The 17,967-nt window shown below is 47.7% G+C and overlaps 1 protein-coding gene across 1 annotated transcript in view; it reads right to left on the reverse strand.

Annotated features, from left to right (window-relative positions):
* SLC23A1 (solute carrier family 23 member 1) overlaps positions 1-17,967 on the reverse strand; it is a 95,258-nt gene that overhangs the window by 35,641 nt on the left and 41,650 nt on the right. The window contains exon 7 of the mRNA XM_063445291.1: positions 2,096-2,216. Coding sequence (XP_063301361.1) covers positions 2,096-2,216 — 121 coding nt within the window. The remainder of the gene's footprint in view (positions 1-2,095; positions 2,217-17,967) is intronic.

Genomic DNA, 17,967 nt, shown 5'->3' on the forward strand with positions numbered 1-17,967 from the left:
GTAAGGGTTGCATTGTGTGTGTGTGTGTAATGGATGCATTGTGTGTTTCTCTGTGTATAAGGGAAGCATGTTGTGTTTCTGTGTATGTATAGGGATGCATTGTGTGTTTCTGTGTATGTATAGGGATGCATTGTGTGTGTGTGCGCGTAGTGTGAAAGAGTTCCCTGTCTTGCCCCCTGTCCTATAGAGCTGTCCCTTCTGTCCCTTAGAGCTCTCCCCTGCCCCTTAGTGGTCTCTCCTCTCCCCCACCCTCCCCTAGCAGTCTCTTCTCACACTCACCCACCCTCCCTGTGCTCTTCTCATCCCCCCTCTTCTTCTTAACCCCTTCTTCTTACTTCCCTCTCTTCTTCTTACTCCCTATTCTTCTTCTTACCCCCTTCTTCTTCTTATCCCCTTCTTCTTCTTACTCCCCACTCTTCTTCTTCTTACTCCCCACTCTTCTTCTTCTTACTCCCCACTCTTTTTTTTCTTACTCCCCCCTCTTTTTCTTACTCCCCCCTCTTTTTCTTACTCACCCCTTCTTCTTCTTACCACCCTCTTTTTCTTATCTCCCCTCCTTCTTACTCCCCCCTCCCCCTCTTCTTATTCCCCCTCTCCCCTCTTCTTACTCCCCCTCCCCCTCTTCTTCCCCCCTCTTTTTCTTATCTCCCCTCCTTCTTACTCTCCCCCCCACTCTTCTCACTCCCCCTCCCCTCTTCTTACTCCCCCTCTTCTTATTCCCCCTCCCCCTCTTCTTCCCCCTCTTTTTCTTATCTCCCCTCCTTCTTACTCTCCCCCCTCTTCTTACTCCCCCCTCCCCTCTTCTTACTCTCCCTCTCCCCTCTTACTCCCCCCCTCTTCTTATCCCCCCTCCCCTCTTCTTACTCCCCCTCTTCTTACTCACCCCTTCTTCTTACTCTCCCCCAACCCCTCCTCTTACTCCCCCCTCTTACTTCCCCCTATTCTTACTCCATCTCCCCTCTTCTTACTCCTCCCCTCTTCTTACTCACCCCCTCCCCTCTTCTTATTCCCCCCTCCCCTCTTCTTATTCCCCTCCCCTCTTCTTACTCCCCCTTCTTCTTACTCCCCCATCCCTCTTCTTACTCCCCCATCCCTCTTCTTACTCCCCTCCCCTTTTACTCCCCCCCTTCTTCTTACTTCCCTCCCCTCTTCTGTAGCGTGGCCGAGCTCCTCTCCGGTCCGCGGTGCCCAGCCGGAGTGATAGGAAGGTGCACGCTCAGTGTGCACTTCCTGTCAGTGCGGCCGGTTACAGGAAACAGAAACTCCGCGCGGAACAGGAGTTTCTGTTTCCTGTAACCGGCTGGACTGACAGGAAGTGCACACTCAGTGTGCACCTTCCTATTACTCCGGCCGGGCACCGCGGATCGGAGAGGAGCTCGGCCACGCTACAGGGGAGGGGAGGGAAGAAGCAGCTGCAGCCACGTGAGGCTCTTTACAGAGCGCTCAGGCGGCTGCAGCATTAGGACCGGCCCGCTGCGGCCGGTCTTAAAATAATTTAGGGCGACCTGGGGGGCAATTGCCTCCCTGCCCCCTGCCCCCTGGCCCAGCCCGCCCCTGCCTGCATGTGACTTGCACGGCCTTCCTAAACACTTCCTGTAAAGAGTCATCTAATGTGTATACTTCCTTTATTGCAAATTCTGTTTAATTAAAAATTTCTTATATCTTGCTCTGTTAATAGATTGCTAGACCCTGCAGGAGCCTCCTGTGTATAATAAAAGTTCAATTTACAGAGCAGGAGATAAAAACTTGTAAAGTAAGTTAACATATGATTGAAAATTAAACCTTTTTTTTATGCAGGCTGTGTCAGTCACAGCCTGGAGAGGTGTGACCAGGGCTGCATAAACAGAAACAAAAGGGATTTAACTCCTAAATGGCAGGGAATTGAGCAGAGAGACTGCAGTGATAAAATGTATACACAAAACTGCATCAGTAACCTAAGGTTGTTTTCATGACTATAATGTCCCTTTAAATTCAACAAAACCAAATTTTTTTCTTTGCTTTGCAACTATTTAATGCCTTTTGAAAATAATGAGAAAATAATTCCTTTTTGCTTAGTTATTTTCTTTATTAAGTTTGTTGCATTTTTTTCTCTTACCGGAAACATCTTGAAGATTTGTATTTTATATGTCCGTAGACCTTTTCCATATTGGTAGCCTGGGAAGATAAAGGTTTTGTTTCGGAGGTACTGGGCAAACAATATTATCAACACAAGAGTCCTGTAAAAGATACACACTACTTTCACAATAAAACTAAAATAAATGTAAAACAAAATAAGTAATGCAGTATCACAGATATTCCTGAATTTCTTTCGTTTTTAAATAAATTTTTTAATGATGGTATATACAGTATATTTGTATTATTTTGGATTGTTATTAAACTTCACCAATATACTAATATATTCATTGACAATGATGTGTGGATAAAGTGTATGTTTTGCTAATATAGCCAAACTGAAAACATATCTGACTAGTAGTATATTTCCAATTCAGCATTTTTGACCTAAAGTTTGAAATTCAACTTGACTTTCTAAAAAAATTCAAAAATTAGAAAATAATCCTGACAGTTCTTAAAATGCATGCACAGTAGTTCCCCATTGCAGTAGCAGCTCTCTTTAAAGGGCCACTAAAGTCACCCAGGCCACTTCATCTTAATGAAGTGGTCTGGGTGCAGTGGTCCTGTCATTTTAACTCTGAAATGTAAACCATTGTAGTTTTGTAGAATGTTTCTATCAAAGGATTAAATAAATCTCTAGTTACTGTCTTCCTGAGGCTCTTCCTCTTTAGAACCGAGTGAAACTCGGTCCGGCAATCAAATGCTGCTTGAGGACCGTGGACATTATCAATAAACTTGCTGACATATTCGAAGGCTGAGTGGGCTGCTGCAGAAGAGAAGTCTCTACACTGGAAACAAGGTAAGTAATCTTTATTAAGCTTTCATGTTAATAACAAAGAGGGTAGACAGTTCTGACAGCAATAGAAGAGAACAAATCACAAGAGCTGAAAAAGAAAAGTATTGGTATTTTCGGGACTGTAGGGTCCCTTTAATTTTTTAAGTGACTTATAGCTGTACTTGTTTGATTAATGGGGAATAGTGTTGTCGCGAACCCGAAATTTTCGGTTCGCGAATGGCGAACGCGAACTTCCGCAAATGTTCGCGAACCAGCGAACCGCGCGAAACGCCATTGACTTCAATGGGCAGGCGAATTTTAAAACCAACAGGGACTCTTTCTGGCCACAAAAGTGATGGAAAAGTTGTTTCAAGGGGACTAACACCTGGACTGTGGCATGTCGGAGGGGGATCCATGGCAAAACTCCCATGGAAAATTGCACAGTTGATGCAGAGTCTGCTTTTAATCCATAAAGGGCAGAAATCACCTAACATTGACACCTGTCCTCAAAGCCCCTGATACACACTGACACAGAGCAGAATAGAGACTGTTCCCCGTCCTCAGAGACCATGATACACACTGACACAGAGCAGAATAGAGACTTTTACCCCTACATAGGGTCACTTGGCAGATATGGTGGGGTCGTGGGAGGGGGAGGATGACTTTCACCTCTTCCCCTGTTACATTCCCGTTGTGCTGTGACATCACCCTTATATGCTGTGTAAAGCATACTATTTAATTTGATCAGCATGGCCACTTGAGTTTTTATAGTTTTCACGCTGCTTGTAGTTTATATATGGTTCACAAAAATCAAACAAACGATAAAGTAAACATGTAAGGATTCAGAATATTCTTTCAAACCCTTACACATTGTGTGTACGTATTTTTTGTTTGTGGCTTTAAAGAGGTTCACGTTGTTTCTATGATGTGCATAACATGTTCTTGTAAATGTTTGTTAAATTTTTCCTGGAATTGTAATTTTTCCATCTGAATAAAGATAGTCAAATCCCTGATACACACTGACACAGAGCAGAATAGGGACTGTTCCCCCTACATAGGGTCACTTGGCAGATATGGATTGACACCTATCCTAATGATCCCTGATACACACTGACACAGAGCAGAATAGAGACTGTTCCCCCTACATAGGGTCACTTGGCAGATATGGATTGACACCTGTCCTCAAAACCCCTGATACACACTGACACAGAGCAGAATAGGGACTGTTCCCCCTACATAGGGTCACTTGGCAGGTATGGATTGACACCTGTCCTCAAAGCCCTTGATACACACTGACACAGAGCAGAATAGAGACTGTTCCCTGTCCACAGAGTCCATGATACACACTGACACAGAGCAGAATAGAGACTGTTCCCCGTCCACAGAGACCATGATACACACTGACACAGAGCAGAATAGAGACTGTTCCCCATCCACAGAGACCATGATACACACTGACACAGAGCAGAATAGGGACTGTTACCCCTACATAGGGTCACTTGGCAGGTATGGATTGACACCTGTCCTCAAAGCCCATGATACACACTGGGGGGAGCTCCTGTCCTCCCCAACCCCTGCGCGGTGGGTGGGGCCATAAATCACAATGGGGGGGCCTACTTTCCTCCCCCCTGGCCCCCATCCCTGCGCGGTGGGTGGGGGGCATAAATCACAATGGGACGGACCTACTGATAGGAGTGGAGTATTGTTCATATCAGTTTAATACCTTCCGCGTCTCCTATCAGTGGACGTGTATATGGCAGCCATTTTAGGAACCGCACACCTGGGACCCGAGCAAGGTCACCTCTTTCAACAGGCGACATGATTTGGCCCTGTAAAACTATCCTGGATATTCTCTACAATTTCTATGGATATGGCATTGATTTATGTAACAGGGAGATGGAAGAAGATGCTTGGTCGGTCCTCTTACTTGAAATTTGGGGCACTGCGCGGGCAAGCTAATGTGCCACCAGATAGGAGTGGTGAGTTTAGTATTGTTCATATCAGTTTAATACCTTCCGCGTCTCCTATCAGTGGACGTGTAAATGGCAGAGATTTTTAATTGTTGAATCACCTCCCCTTTTTAGGCCAAGGTGGGAAGATGCTTAGACCACTGGTATATTGGTGCCATCTTGGAGGATTTTTTTTTGGTTTGGTTTTTGAAGCCACAGTGCTGCACCAGTGGGCCTAAAAATTAGGCATGTACACATGCCTGAAAAATTTGGTATTGTTGCAGCCGCTGCTGTAGCAGCGTCCAGAAAAAATGATGTTTGTTTCACAGGCAGAAAGTGCCCTAAAACATGGCGGCTTGAACCCTAGTTGGTGGCGGATAAGTCACGCAAGTCAAACATCATTCAGAGCTAAAATACAGCAGCGTGTGGACCATTTTTAGCCCAAGGCAGCTCATCTCATCAGGCCTTTTTTAATCGAATGTATCGCCCAGTGTCAGTCCCTTCGGGATCCATCCCTCATTCATCTTAATAAAGGTGAGGTAATCTAGACTTTTTTGACCTAGGCGACTTCTCTTCTCAGTGACAATACCTCCTGCTGCACTGAAGGTCCTTTCTGACAGGACACTTGAAGCGGGGCAGGCCAGAAGTTCTATCGCAAATTGGGATAGCTCAGGCCACAGGTCAAGCCTGCACACCCAGTAGTCAAGGGGTTCATCGCTCCTCAGAGTGTCGATATCTGCAGTTAAGGTGAGGTAGTCTGCTACCTGTCGGTCGAGTCGCTCTCTGAGGGTGGATCCCGAAGGGCTGTGGTGATACATAGGCCTTAAAAAGGTCCGCATGTCCTCCAACAACAACACGTCTTTAAAGCGTCCTGTCCTTGCCGGCGTGGTCGTGGGAGGAGGAGGATGACTTCCACCTCTCCCCCTGTTAGATTCCCGTTGTGCTGTGACATCACCCTTATACGCTGTGTAAAGCATACTTTTTAATTTATTTTGCAAATGCTGCATCCTTTCCGACTTGTTGTAATTCGGTAACATTTCTGCCACTTTCTGCTTATACCGGGGGTCTAGTAGCGTGGACACCCAGTACAGGTCGTTCTCCTTCAGCCTTTTTATACGAGTTTCCCTCAACAGGCAGGACAGCATGAAAGACCCCATTTGCACAAGGTTGGATGCCGAGCTACTCATTTCCCGTTCCTCCTCCTCACTGATGTCATTAAAGGTATGTTCTTCCCCACAGCCACGTACAACACAACGTGTACCAGATAGGTGACAACGAGCACCCTGGGATGCCTGTTGTATTTGGTCTTGCTCCTCCTCCTCCTCCTCAAAGCTACAATCCTCCTCTGACTCCTCTTCCTCACAATCCTCTTCCAGCGTTGCCGCAGGTCCAGCAAGCGATGCTGATAAGGCTGTTTCTGGTGGTGATGGTGACCACAACTCTTCCTCTTCCTCTTCACGCTCATCTACAGCCTGATCCAGCAGTCTTCGCAGGGCACGCTCCAGGAAAAAAACAAATGGTATGATGTCGCTGATGGTGCCTTCGTTGCGACTGACTAGATTTGTCACCTCCTCAAAAGGACGCATGAGCCTACAGGCATTGCGCATGAGCGTCCAGTAACGTGGCAAAAAAATTCCCAGCTCCCCAGAGGCTGTCCTAGCACCCCGGTCATACAAATATTCATTAACAGCTTTTTCTTGTTGGAGCAGGCGGTCGAACATTAGGAGTGTTGAATTCCAACGTGTAGGGCTGTCGCAAATCAAGCGCCTCACTGGCATGTTGTTTCGCCGCTGGATATCGGCAAAGTGAGCCATGGCCGTGTAGGAACGCCTGAAATGGCCACACACCTTCCTGGCCTGCTTCAGGACGCCCTGTAAGCCTGTGTACTTATGCACAAAGCGTTGTACGATCAGATTACACACATGTGCCATGCACGGCACATGTGTCAACTTGCCCAACTTCAATGCCGCTATCAAATTTTTTCCGTTGTCACACACCACTTTGCCGATATCCAGTTGCTGCGGAGTCAGCCACTTTTCCAGCTGTGCGTTCAGGGCGGACAGGAGTGCTTGTCCGGTGTGACTCTCTGCTTTCAAGCAAGTCAAACCCAAGACGGCATGACACTGCCGTATCCGGGATGTGGAATAGTACCTGGGAGCTGGGGGGGTGCCGTTGATGTGGAGCAAGACGCAGCAGCACAAGAGGACTCAGCCGAGGAGGTTATGGAAGAGGATGGAGTAGGAGGAGTAGAGGAGGTGGCAGCAGGACTGCCTGCAATTCGTGGCGGTGTCACCAACTCCTCTGCAATGCCACGCATTCCTTGCTTGTCAGCCGTCAGCAGGTTTACCCAATGCGCAGTGTAGGTGATATACCTGCCCTGACCATGCTTTGCAGACCAGGTATCAGTGGTCAGATGGACCCTTGCCCCAACACTGTGTGCCAGACATGCCATGACTTCCTTTTGCACAATCGAGTACAAGTTGGGGATTGCCTTTTGTGAAAAGCTACAAATTTTTTGAACGCCTCAGACTCAACCAGATTGTATGGTAAAAGCTGGCGGGCTAATAGTTCAGACAAGCCAGCTGTCAGACGCTGGGCAAGGGGGTGACTTGGTGACATTGGCTTCTTACGCTCAAACATGTCCTTGACAGACACATGACTGTGGGCAGATGAGCGGGAACTGCTCAAGGCGGGAGACGGAGTGGCGGATGGTTGAGAGGGGGCAAGAAGGACAGCAGTGGTTGACGTGGCTGAAGATGCTAGACCAGGAGGAGGATGGTGACTTAGAGTAGGCGTGCTGCTTGTACTCATGTGTTGATCCCATAGGCGTTTGTGATGTGAGATCATGTGCCTACGCAAAGCAGTTGTACCTAGGTGGGTGTTGGACCTCCCACGACTCAGTTTCCTTTGGCACAGGTTGCAAATGGCATCGCTGTTGTCCGAGGCAGACACACAAAAAAAATGCCACACTGCTGAGCTCTGCAATGACGGCATTCTGGTGGTGGACACAGCATGCGTTGATTGGCGTGCTGTCAGGCTGACCCCGGGTGCCAATGCATGTTGTCTGACTGTGCCACTAGCTCCTTGCGACGACCCCCCCCTGCTTCCAACTCGTCTCCTCCTCCTCTCTGTCTCCCCATCTGAACTTTCGCCCTGTTCTTCTTCTTGCCGAGCGGGCACCCACGTGACATCCATGGACGCATCGTCATCATCAACCGCTTCGCTTGTATCTGACAACTCAGAAAAGGAAGCAGCAGCGGGTACAACATCATCATCATCACACCGTACCTCCATGTGTTTAATGCTGCCTGCCTGAGACATATCCCTGTTATCTACATCCTCTAGCAATAATGGTTGCGCATCACTCATTTCTTCAAACGGGTGTGTGAATAACTCCTCTGACATACCAAGTAAAGCGGCTGTGGTGCTAGTTTTGGTGGTGGCGGCAGGTGGGTGAGTGGTATCTTGAGAGGTGCCTGAAGCTAAGCTGGAGGAGGATGGTGCGTCAAGGTTCCGAGCGGAGGCTGTACAAGATTGGGTGTCCTGTGTTAGCCAGTCAACTATGTCCTCAGAACTTTTCAAGTTCAGGGTACGTGGCTTCTGAAAACTGGGCATTATTCATGGGCAAAAGGGAATCACAGCACCATGACCACGACGGCCCCTGCGGTGGCCTGCCTCTGCCTGTCATTTTTTGGGGGATTAGTGGTACTATGCGTGCAAGCTACTGTGAGACCAGATATGATTGGCAATGTGAACTGTAACAGTTCTGCAGAGCACACACTGTAGGCCTGACACACCCGCTTGAAGACAAGTAACTGCTATTCAATCTATAACAGTGAAAAAAAAATTTGGTTTTAAAAGCACGCTATAGAGACACCAGATATGATTGGCAATGTGCACTGGAACAGTTCTGGAGAGCACACGCTGAAGGAAGGACTGACAGAGCCGCTTGAAGGACACTGACTGGCTGCTATTAGCTTACACTAGAAACATTTTTTCTTTGTAAATGCACGCTATAGAGACACCAGATATGATTGGCAACTGTCAAAGCACGCTGGCACAGGTTTGCAGAGCACACGCTGAATGAAGGACTGACAGAGCCGCTTGAAGGACACTGACTGGCTGCTATTAGCTTACACTAGAAACCTTTTTTCTTTGTAAAAGCACGCTATAGAGACACCAGATATGATTGGCAATGTGCACTGGAACAGTTCTGCAGAGCACACGCTGAAGGAAGGACTGACAGAGCCGCTTGAAGGACACTGACTGGCTGCTATTAGCTTACACTAGAAACATTTTTTCTTTGTAAAAGCACGCTATAGAGACACCAGATATGATTGGCAATGTGCACTTGAACAGTTCTGCAGAGCACACACTGTAGGCCTGACACACCCGCTTGAAGACAAGTAACTGCTATTCAATCTATAACAGTGAAAAAAAAAATAGTTTTTAAAAGCACGCTATAGAGACACCAATGTGCACTGGAACAGTTCTGGAGAGCACACGCTGAAGGAAGGACTGACAGAGCCGCTTGAAGCACACTGACTGGCTGCTATTAGCTTACACTAGAAACCTTTTTTCTTTGTAAAAGCACGCTATAGAGACACCAGATATGATTGGCAATGTGCACTGGCACAGGTCTGCAGAGCACACGCTGAAGGAAGGCCTGACAGAGCCGCTTGAAGGACACTGACTGGCTGCTATTAGCTTACACTGGAAACTTTGTTTCTTTGTAAAAGCACGCTATAGAGACACCAGATATGAGTGGCAACTGTCAAAGTACGCTGGCAGGGTTGTGCAGGGCACACGCTGAAGGAAGGCCTGACAGAGCCGCTTGAAGGACACTGACTGGCTGCTATTAGCTTACACTGGAAACCTTTTTTCTTTGTAAAAGCACGCTAAAGAGACACCAGATATGATTGGCAACTGTCAAAGCACGCTGGCACAGGTCTGCAGAGCACACGCTGAAGTAGGCCTGACACCCAGAAGCTGGCAGGCAGGCAACTGCTCTTCTATTACAGTGAAAAAAAATTATTTATTTTAAATGTAAAGCTTAACCTATTGTTAAAACAGATATGAGTGGTGGCACTGACTGTGCAAATGGGCAAGGCATCCAACCTGACACAGAAGCTGGCAGGCAGGCAACTGCTCTTCTATTACAGTGAACAAAAAATATTTCTTTTAAATGTAAAGCTTAACCTATTGTTAAAACAGATATGAGTGGTGGCACTGACTGTGCAAATGGGCAAGGCATCCAACCTGACACAGAAGCTGGAAGGCAGGCAACTGCTCTTCTATTACAGTGAAAAAAAATATTTATTTTAAATGTAAAGCTTAACCTATTGTAAAAACAGATATGAGTGGTGGCACTGGGCACAGGGCCGGCCTTAGGCAGTTGGGCGCCCTGTGCAAAAAATCTTCACAGTGCCCCCCCCTCCCCCACTCCTTACCCCTTCCCACACACCCTGTCACACACACACACAGGCAGGCAGACAGCCATACACACACACACACACACACACACTCAGGCAGTCATACACAGACAGCCACACACAAACACACACACAGACATAGAATGTGACGGCAGATAAGAACCATTCGGCCCATCTAGTCTGCCCAGACAGTCACACATAGGCAGTCACACACAAACACACACACACACAGGCAGACAGCCACACACACACACAGGCAGACAGCCACACACACAGCCACACACAAACACACAGGCAGACAGCCAAACACACAGAGGCAAACAGCCACACACACACACACAGACAAACAGTCAAACACACACTGTCAGACAGCCACACACACTGGCAGACAGTCACACACACACACACACGCGCAGACAGTCACACACACACGCGCAGACAGTCACACACACACACGCGCAGACAGTCACACACACACACGCGCAGACAGTCTCACACACACACACACACACAAACATAGGCAAACAGTCACACACACACAGTCAGACACACACACACACTCACTAACAGACAAACACACTCACAGACACACACTAACAGACACAGACACACACTAACATACACAGACACACACACACTAACAGACACAGACACACACTAACATACACACACACACACACACACACACTAACAGACACACACACACTCACCCACCCACCCACATTAACAAAATTTTATTAATTTATTTAGACACCCCCCCCAGCCTCCTTACCTTTGGGAATGCTGGGGGGGGGGTCTCTTCCTCCCTGGTGGTCCAGTGGCTGCTCTGCTGGGCTGGGCGGGCGGGCGGCTGGCGAGGGAGCACTTCCTCTGAGCTGTTTGCTCAGCTCCCTCACGCCAGAGTGAGGCTGGGAGCCGGAATATGACGTCATATTCCGGCTCCCAGCCTCACTCTGCGGCGCGCGAGGGAGCTGAGCATACAGCTCAGAGGACGTGCTCCCTCGCCAGCCGCCCGCCAGCGCCGCCCGACCGCCCAGCAGCCCGGCATGTCTGTTAGCCGCAAGGCTAACAAGACATTTGCCTTGGGCATTTGGGGGGCGGCTTCAGGATTGTAGTGGACACTGAATACCCTAGCCTAGCTATCAATTTCCCTATCTAATCAGCAGCAGCTAAACTTTCCCTCCTCTCACTAAGCATGCAGCTTCAGAATGAATCGAAAATGGATGCTGGGAGGGAGGTTGGAGGGTGTGGAAGGGAGGGAGTGCTGCTGATTGGCTGGAATGTGTCTGCTGACCGAGAGGCACAGGGTCAAAGTTTGCCCAATGATGACGAATAGGGGGCGGATCGAACTGCGCATGTGTCTGCCCGCCGCGGCGAACGCGAACACGCTAAGTTCGCCGGGAACTGTTCGCCGGCGGACAGTTCGGTACATCACTAATGGGGAAATACTACTCAAATAACACAATTTTTTTTAAATCATTGTAGCTTTAGTGAAAGTATAAAAAAAAATATAACTCCTACTGTGTAATATGGAGGAGGCTCAGTAATATTCTGGGCCTTGTTTTGCTTCTCGAAAACTATGAAGGCATACTGGAATTTAAGGTTTTGCCCATTGTCACTATGATGGAACGCCTTCACCGAGTGCCATCCCCACTTCTGCCCACCTGCTTGTTCATGTATTTTTTCCCCTAGTACTGTTTCCTGTGTTTCCCCTTATATTTCGTGTAATATGCCCTGTTTACCGTTAGGAAGTGCTCATACGAACGGAACCCGCTTGTCTCCTGAATGAGGACCACCCGGGTATCCCATTGGTATGTGGGAGCATTCGTATCCTTGCGGGGTGTTCGCATCGGAACTCCCTGAACGGGTCACTGAGGTTGGTGGGGACACCCTTTTGGGATACTGGTGGTTCGGATCGCCCTAACTATTCCAAAAGAGCCTAATCACTATCTGAGCTAGTGGCTGCCCAAAGAGCGCTCTCTCTGGTGCTACCTGCATTAAGATATCCACCAGAAGGGGGGGAGACGCGATCCCAGCAGAGAATCCCTGGAACTGTGAGTCGGCCTCACAGCTGCAGGGTCCCTGCTGGCCACCGGGAGGTCTGCACCGGCTAAAAGGAGAAGGGCTACCATTTAAATTCGTTCTCGCCCTTTCTCCCGATTGGCCGGTGTAACGGACCGTTTTGCTCACCAGAGGTTAAAAACTGCTTAGACGATAATCCCCTTCCAGATAGACAAGCAGCTACTGTAAGCACCAATCTCCCGACCTGAAAACACATGAACCCTGGAAATATCTGAACAGGAAAACCATACGAAAGGGTTAAACTCCTGGCAGTCAGCATACAATCCAATTCCCCTAATAACGAGACGACACTTCATTTTGAGGGTTAAGCAGAATCTGACTGTACTGGCACATACAGTCTCTTTTATTCCCAATCCACAAACATAGTACAGCCCACAGGGTTTCACAGAACAACCAATCAATCAATCAATCAATCAATCAATCAATCAATCAATCAATCCATACAATACACACAGACACTCCCACACAAAATCCTCCCCTCTGCCTGTGATATGATTACTGAACACAATGGGTAATCTCATTATCACAGGCAGAGGAATACAGTTTTTACACATTATTCAGAACTTTGAAAGGATGCATCACATTCACACTTACATTTTCCGAATCAGCATACTCCAAATACAAACATATGTCAAAATCATCCAAATTGGTCCATTGGTTCAAAAGATAGATCGAAGTCCTTTGTGACCAAATGAAGCATGGCTTTTCTGCCCAAAACCAGTTCCACAGAGTCTTCTATCCTGGAGATAATTGAGAAGTAATCCAATTATCTCCAAGGACAGAGGCAAAACTCCATTAAGCACATGGCAGTAAAAATACAGTAAAATACAATAAAATACACAAGGTTACATTTATTACATAAAATACAGACATTCTACCTATCCCCAGATAGCTTAGATCTGAGCGCACATTATCACCGGATGGCGCTCAGATCACATACATACAGATTAATCACCATGGAGCCAAAGTCTTTCATACAGTCTTTCAGTATACGGCTGGGCTCCATGGCATAGCTATCTGGGGTAGCATGGCTTTAACAGTCCGCAGAAAGGTACAAACCAGCCTTTCTGCAGGGAAAAAGAACAGGGGACATAGTCTAAAGGCAAGAGGCGGGCAAGCAGCCCCCTCCAAGGACACATGGTGAGGTAGGATTCGCCACAGCCGGCAAAACACCTTCCTTCCCTTAGCGCTGATTGGCGCGATTTGGTTTTGCGCCATTTCCCCTGATTGGCTGGTGGAACACCTCCTCTTCCTGAGCGCTGATTTGCGTGATTTGGCTTTGTGCCCTTTCCCCTGATTGGCTTGTGGAACGCCTCCCCTCTCCAAGCACTGATTGGCTTGATTTTGTTCCCGGCCTTTTTCCGGATTGGCTGTTGCTTGGTTTAGCCGCCTTCATCACCCCCTTTGGTCTTTACCATTCGGGATGAAGAATGCCCCGGCCACTTTCCAAAGGATGGTGGACAGACTGTTAGATGGCCTCCAAGAGTATGCCTGTGCATTTCGCACCCTGGGGATGGCGGACTGCAACACCTGGGGCACCGGGTTGGGTGTGGGGCACAGAAGCCCGAGCCCGCCAAAGTGGAGGCAGTAGCTAGCTGGCCCCATCCCCTAAGACCCATGTTCTGGCTTTTCTAGGGACAGCTGACTATTATAGGAAGTTTGTCCCCAACTATAGTGCCATAGCCCTCACTGACCTGACCAAAAAGTCCTTGCCCAGACAGGTACGCTGAACCCCAGAGTGTGAGCAGGTGGTCCAAGCCCTTAAAGATGCCCTGACAAATGCCCCTGTCCTGGCTGCTCCTAATCACAGAGGTTAGGGGTGGTGCTGTGCCAGGTCAGGGATGACAGCAGAGAACTCCCCGTAGCTTACCTCAGCAGGAAGCTGCTGCCCATGGAGGTAAGCTACACCGCCATTGAGAAAGAATGCCTGGCGGTGATGTGTGCAGCCCTGTCTGTATGGACAGCAATTCACCCTGCTCACGTATCACAACCCCTTTGTATGGCTTAACCAGGTCACAGGGGACAATGCCAGGCTGCTACGGTGGAGCCTGGCCCTACAACCGTATGACTTTACCATTCACAACAGATCCGGTAAGCAGAATGGCAATGCCGATTGGTTGTCCAGACAGACAGCCCGAGATAAAAGATTTGTGAGCACTCCTCCGAACATTCCCCAGCTGATCCGTCGGGATCAGGCAGTGTATGCCGCTTCCCCTGGGTGGCCGCAGGTTTGTATCACGGAACGCCCACCAGGGGGAGCATTCGTATCCCGAACCAGCCTGCGCGCACTGTGTTTGTGTTGTAGAGGGTACCTGCAATATATGTAGTGCACTGCTACATCCGGTTGGGTAGTTGTAATCTGGATGGGGCATCTTTTGTTGGTCAGGATTGCCACTCCTGCTTTTTTTACGTAGTGTACATGCTTCATAGCTGTAACTGATCACCTGGCACCCTGACTGGGTACCTCCGTTGAAGTTTGCTCCTAGTGCTTACAGAGGGCTCCAAGCGCTCCGCAGACACCACAACCACCGCAGACCCCACGAAGCGCCGCAGCTTGGTTGGGGTCTCGCCGTCTCCTACCCACCCTGGATCTACGACAAGGCTCCAGGTTCCAGTGGGTGAACATCTCCTCCAAGAGAGTGGAGCAGGAACAAGCTCTTAACAGAGCTTAGTAGTGATTAGCTAAGGGAGTATGCAGAGCATAGCAATCCCTTGTAGTGATATAGCAATTCCCCCAATAAGAGACAGGACTCTAGATTGAGGGTGAAGAAGAACTGACTGTACTGGCACATACAGCCTCTTTTATTCACATTCTCCAAACATAGTACTGCCCACAGGGTTTTGAAGAACAACCAATCAACACATTACAACACAGCTAACACTCCCTTTCATTACATCAGAAATCCTCCCCTCTGCCTGTGATACAATTATCTCAACACAATAGACTAACTTAATTATCACAGGCAGGAAAATACAGTATTATAAAACATATCACAGGGACCCCAAAACATGCAATAACCTAAAAAAATATCCTCGGAACCGGGGGATCTGGGTGAACCACATGTGCAAAATTCACCCAAATCCGTTCAGTAGTTTGGAAGATACGGTTTAATGCAGATTCTGCAGAACATATACAGGCTATATGAAAATTAATTACTGGTAAATGTGTCCCCTGTTCTGTAGTTTAAAACTACTGAATGATGTCTTTGTGCACCAAATACCGGCGAGATGACACTGTGTAGAAAAGTCAAAACAGTGTCTGTGAGTTAAAATGGCCGCCATCCATTGTTCTCACCATGTGCTTCATCCATTGTTCTCACCATGTGCCTCTGATACATGAAATGGTGGCCACCCAGTAACTCCACAGTATGTCCCCAGATGGTTCTTAAAGGGCCAGCAGCATAATAAAATACAGTATGCCAAAATCAGTTCCTTAAAGGGTAATGCATCCCAGGGCCATAGTCGCAGGGCAGGAGGCTGGCAAACAGGCCCCTCCAAAAACCAGTGGCAAGGTCACTTTCGCCACAATATCAATTAGTGTATAGTCTGTCTGTCAGTCCAACGGGTACCGACATGGTGAGGTGTGTCTCCTGGATTTTTTTTGGCTTTGAGATCCCTCAATAGTAATTTATGTTTGTTTGGGGTGTTAAGGCCCTTGACATTAAGGGATAGAATTCTTTGTGTCATGTTTTATTAGCATTATACTCATATAGGTAGTCGAGGTCTTACGTTTGGGAGTGTTTCCTAACGGTACGGGCAGTGTCCAGGTGTGCAACTGGATGAGATAAAGGACCAAGAGTTGGATAGAGAATAAGAGTGGTAAAAACAGGAAACTAAAATAAACATAAAACAAGCATGTCTATGCACCTCTGGTCTTACTTATCGCCTGAGTACGTTGAGGGTGTGCCCTCCCTGTCGGGCGGATTCATATTTACCCACCAGGGTTGACAGCCCTGCATTTCATTCCACTGCGCTTCTAAGCGCATTCCCCACAGTGTCCCTTTGTAAAAGTGTTATTCTGTGTCCTGTGGCTTGGAGTGCCTATCAGGTTGTTGTGTATAGTTAGCTGCTTCAGTCTCCAAAAGGGTCGCTTGGTATCTCTATGTGGGGGAGGCCCTGGGTAGGTGGAAGGTTAACCTGGTATGTAGTACCTGAAGGCTCCCACCCATCCACAATTAACAAATAGCAGTGGAGAGGGCGTTTGCTTATCCTAGAAAGGGTGAGGTCCAGGGGGTGTGGTCTGGAAATTTGCACTCCTCCCCCAGTATCCCATCCCCCCCTCGGAGTGGATGTTCACCCCGATAATAATGCCTTCCAACCCCATCCTGCGAGAGAAGGAGGTGGGTGGAGGGGGGCAGGGAAGAGGGGACATGAAGAGGGGAGCGGTCCCCAACCCGGAGGGGTGCACCCAGACCCAAGTTCCATCCCCATCCCAATGCACTATCCCTCAATCCCGGACCAGCGTTAGAGGTGGGTAGTAGAGTACGTCCATCACAGGCTTCTATTCCTTCCTTATGGCCCAGTGTATCCGGATGTAGTATAGGTCATTTCCCACAGGTCATTTCCCACATTTACAACATTTACGTTCCAATTTAAGCATTTAAGGTTACAGTTTTGACAAGTACATACTGCTTGTGCTGAATATCGATGGAGTCTAAACTATGTGGGCATTTCAGTCAGATCTCTGGTGCCACTAATCCCTCCCCACTCCCACAACCGACATCTCATAATAAAGTACTTCGACCTTAGCATCTGGCAACTACACCCTGTTCCAAATTATTATTCTATTTAAGTGTCACAAAGATTAAATATTTAGTTTTTCAGTTAAACTCGTGGATGGCATTGTGTCTCAGGGCTTTTTTGATCACTGAAAACAATCTCAGACACCTGTGATAATTAGATCGCCAGGTGAGCCCAATTTAAGGAAAAACTACTAAATGAGGGTGTTCCACATTATGAAGCAGAGCACCATTTTCATGTAATATGGGGAAGAAAAAGGATCTCTTAGTGCCGAAAAAAGTGTGAAATAGTTCAATGCCTTGGACGAGGTATGAAAACATTAGATATTTCACGAAAACATGATGATCATCGCACTATTAAGAGATTTGTGGCTGATTCAGAGCACAGACGGGTTCGTGCAGATAAAAGCACATTGAGGAATATTTCTGCCAGATCCATGCATCGGATCAAGAGAGCAGCTGATAAAATACCATTACATAGCAGCAAACAGATATTTGAAGCTGCTGGTGCCTCTGGAGTCCCACGGACATCAAGGTGTAGAGTCTTCCAGGGTCTTGCATAAACCTTCTATTGGGCCACCACTAACTAATGCTCACAAGCAGAAATGGCTGCATTGGGCAGAAAATATATGAAGACTAATTTCAAACAGCAACAAAAAGAAAAAATACGGACAACTAAGTTCTAGAGGGGAGGATAACAAAAAAAAGGAAGCCCTACCTTTAATAATACTAAGGAAAACTGTAAGGGAACATTGAACCAAAAAGAGGGAGGTCTAAGGCTGAAAAGGCTGAAAAAAATACAACTAACAAGCTGGATGAAAGTCTGAATAGTCAGACCACTAGTGAAGCTAAAAATAGTTGACAAAAAATGCCAGCCT

This window comes from Pelobates fuscus, chromosome 3 (assembly GCF_036172605.1).
Source record: "Pelobates fuscus isolate aPelFus1 chromosome 3, aPelFus1.pri, whole genome shotgun sequence".
NCBI lineage: Eukaryota > Metazoa > Chordata > Amphibia > Anura > Pelobatidae > Pelobates > Pelobates fuscus.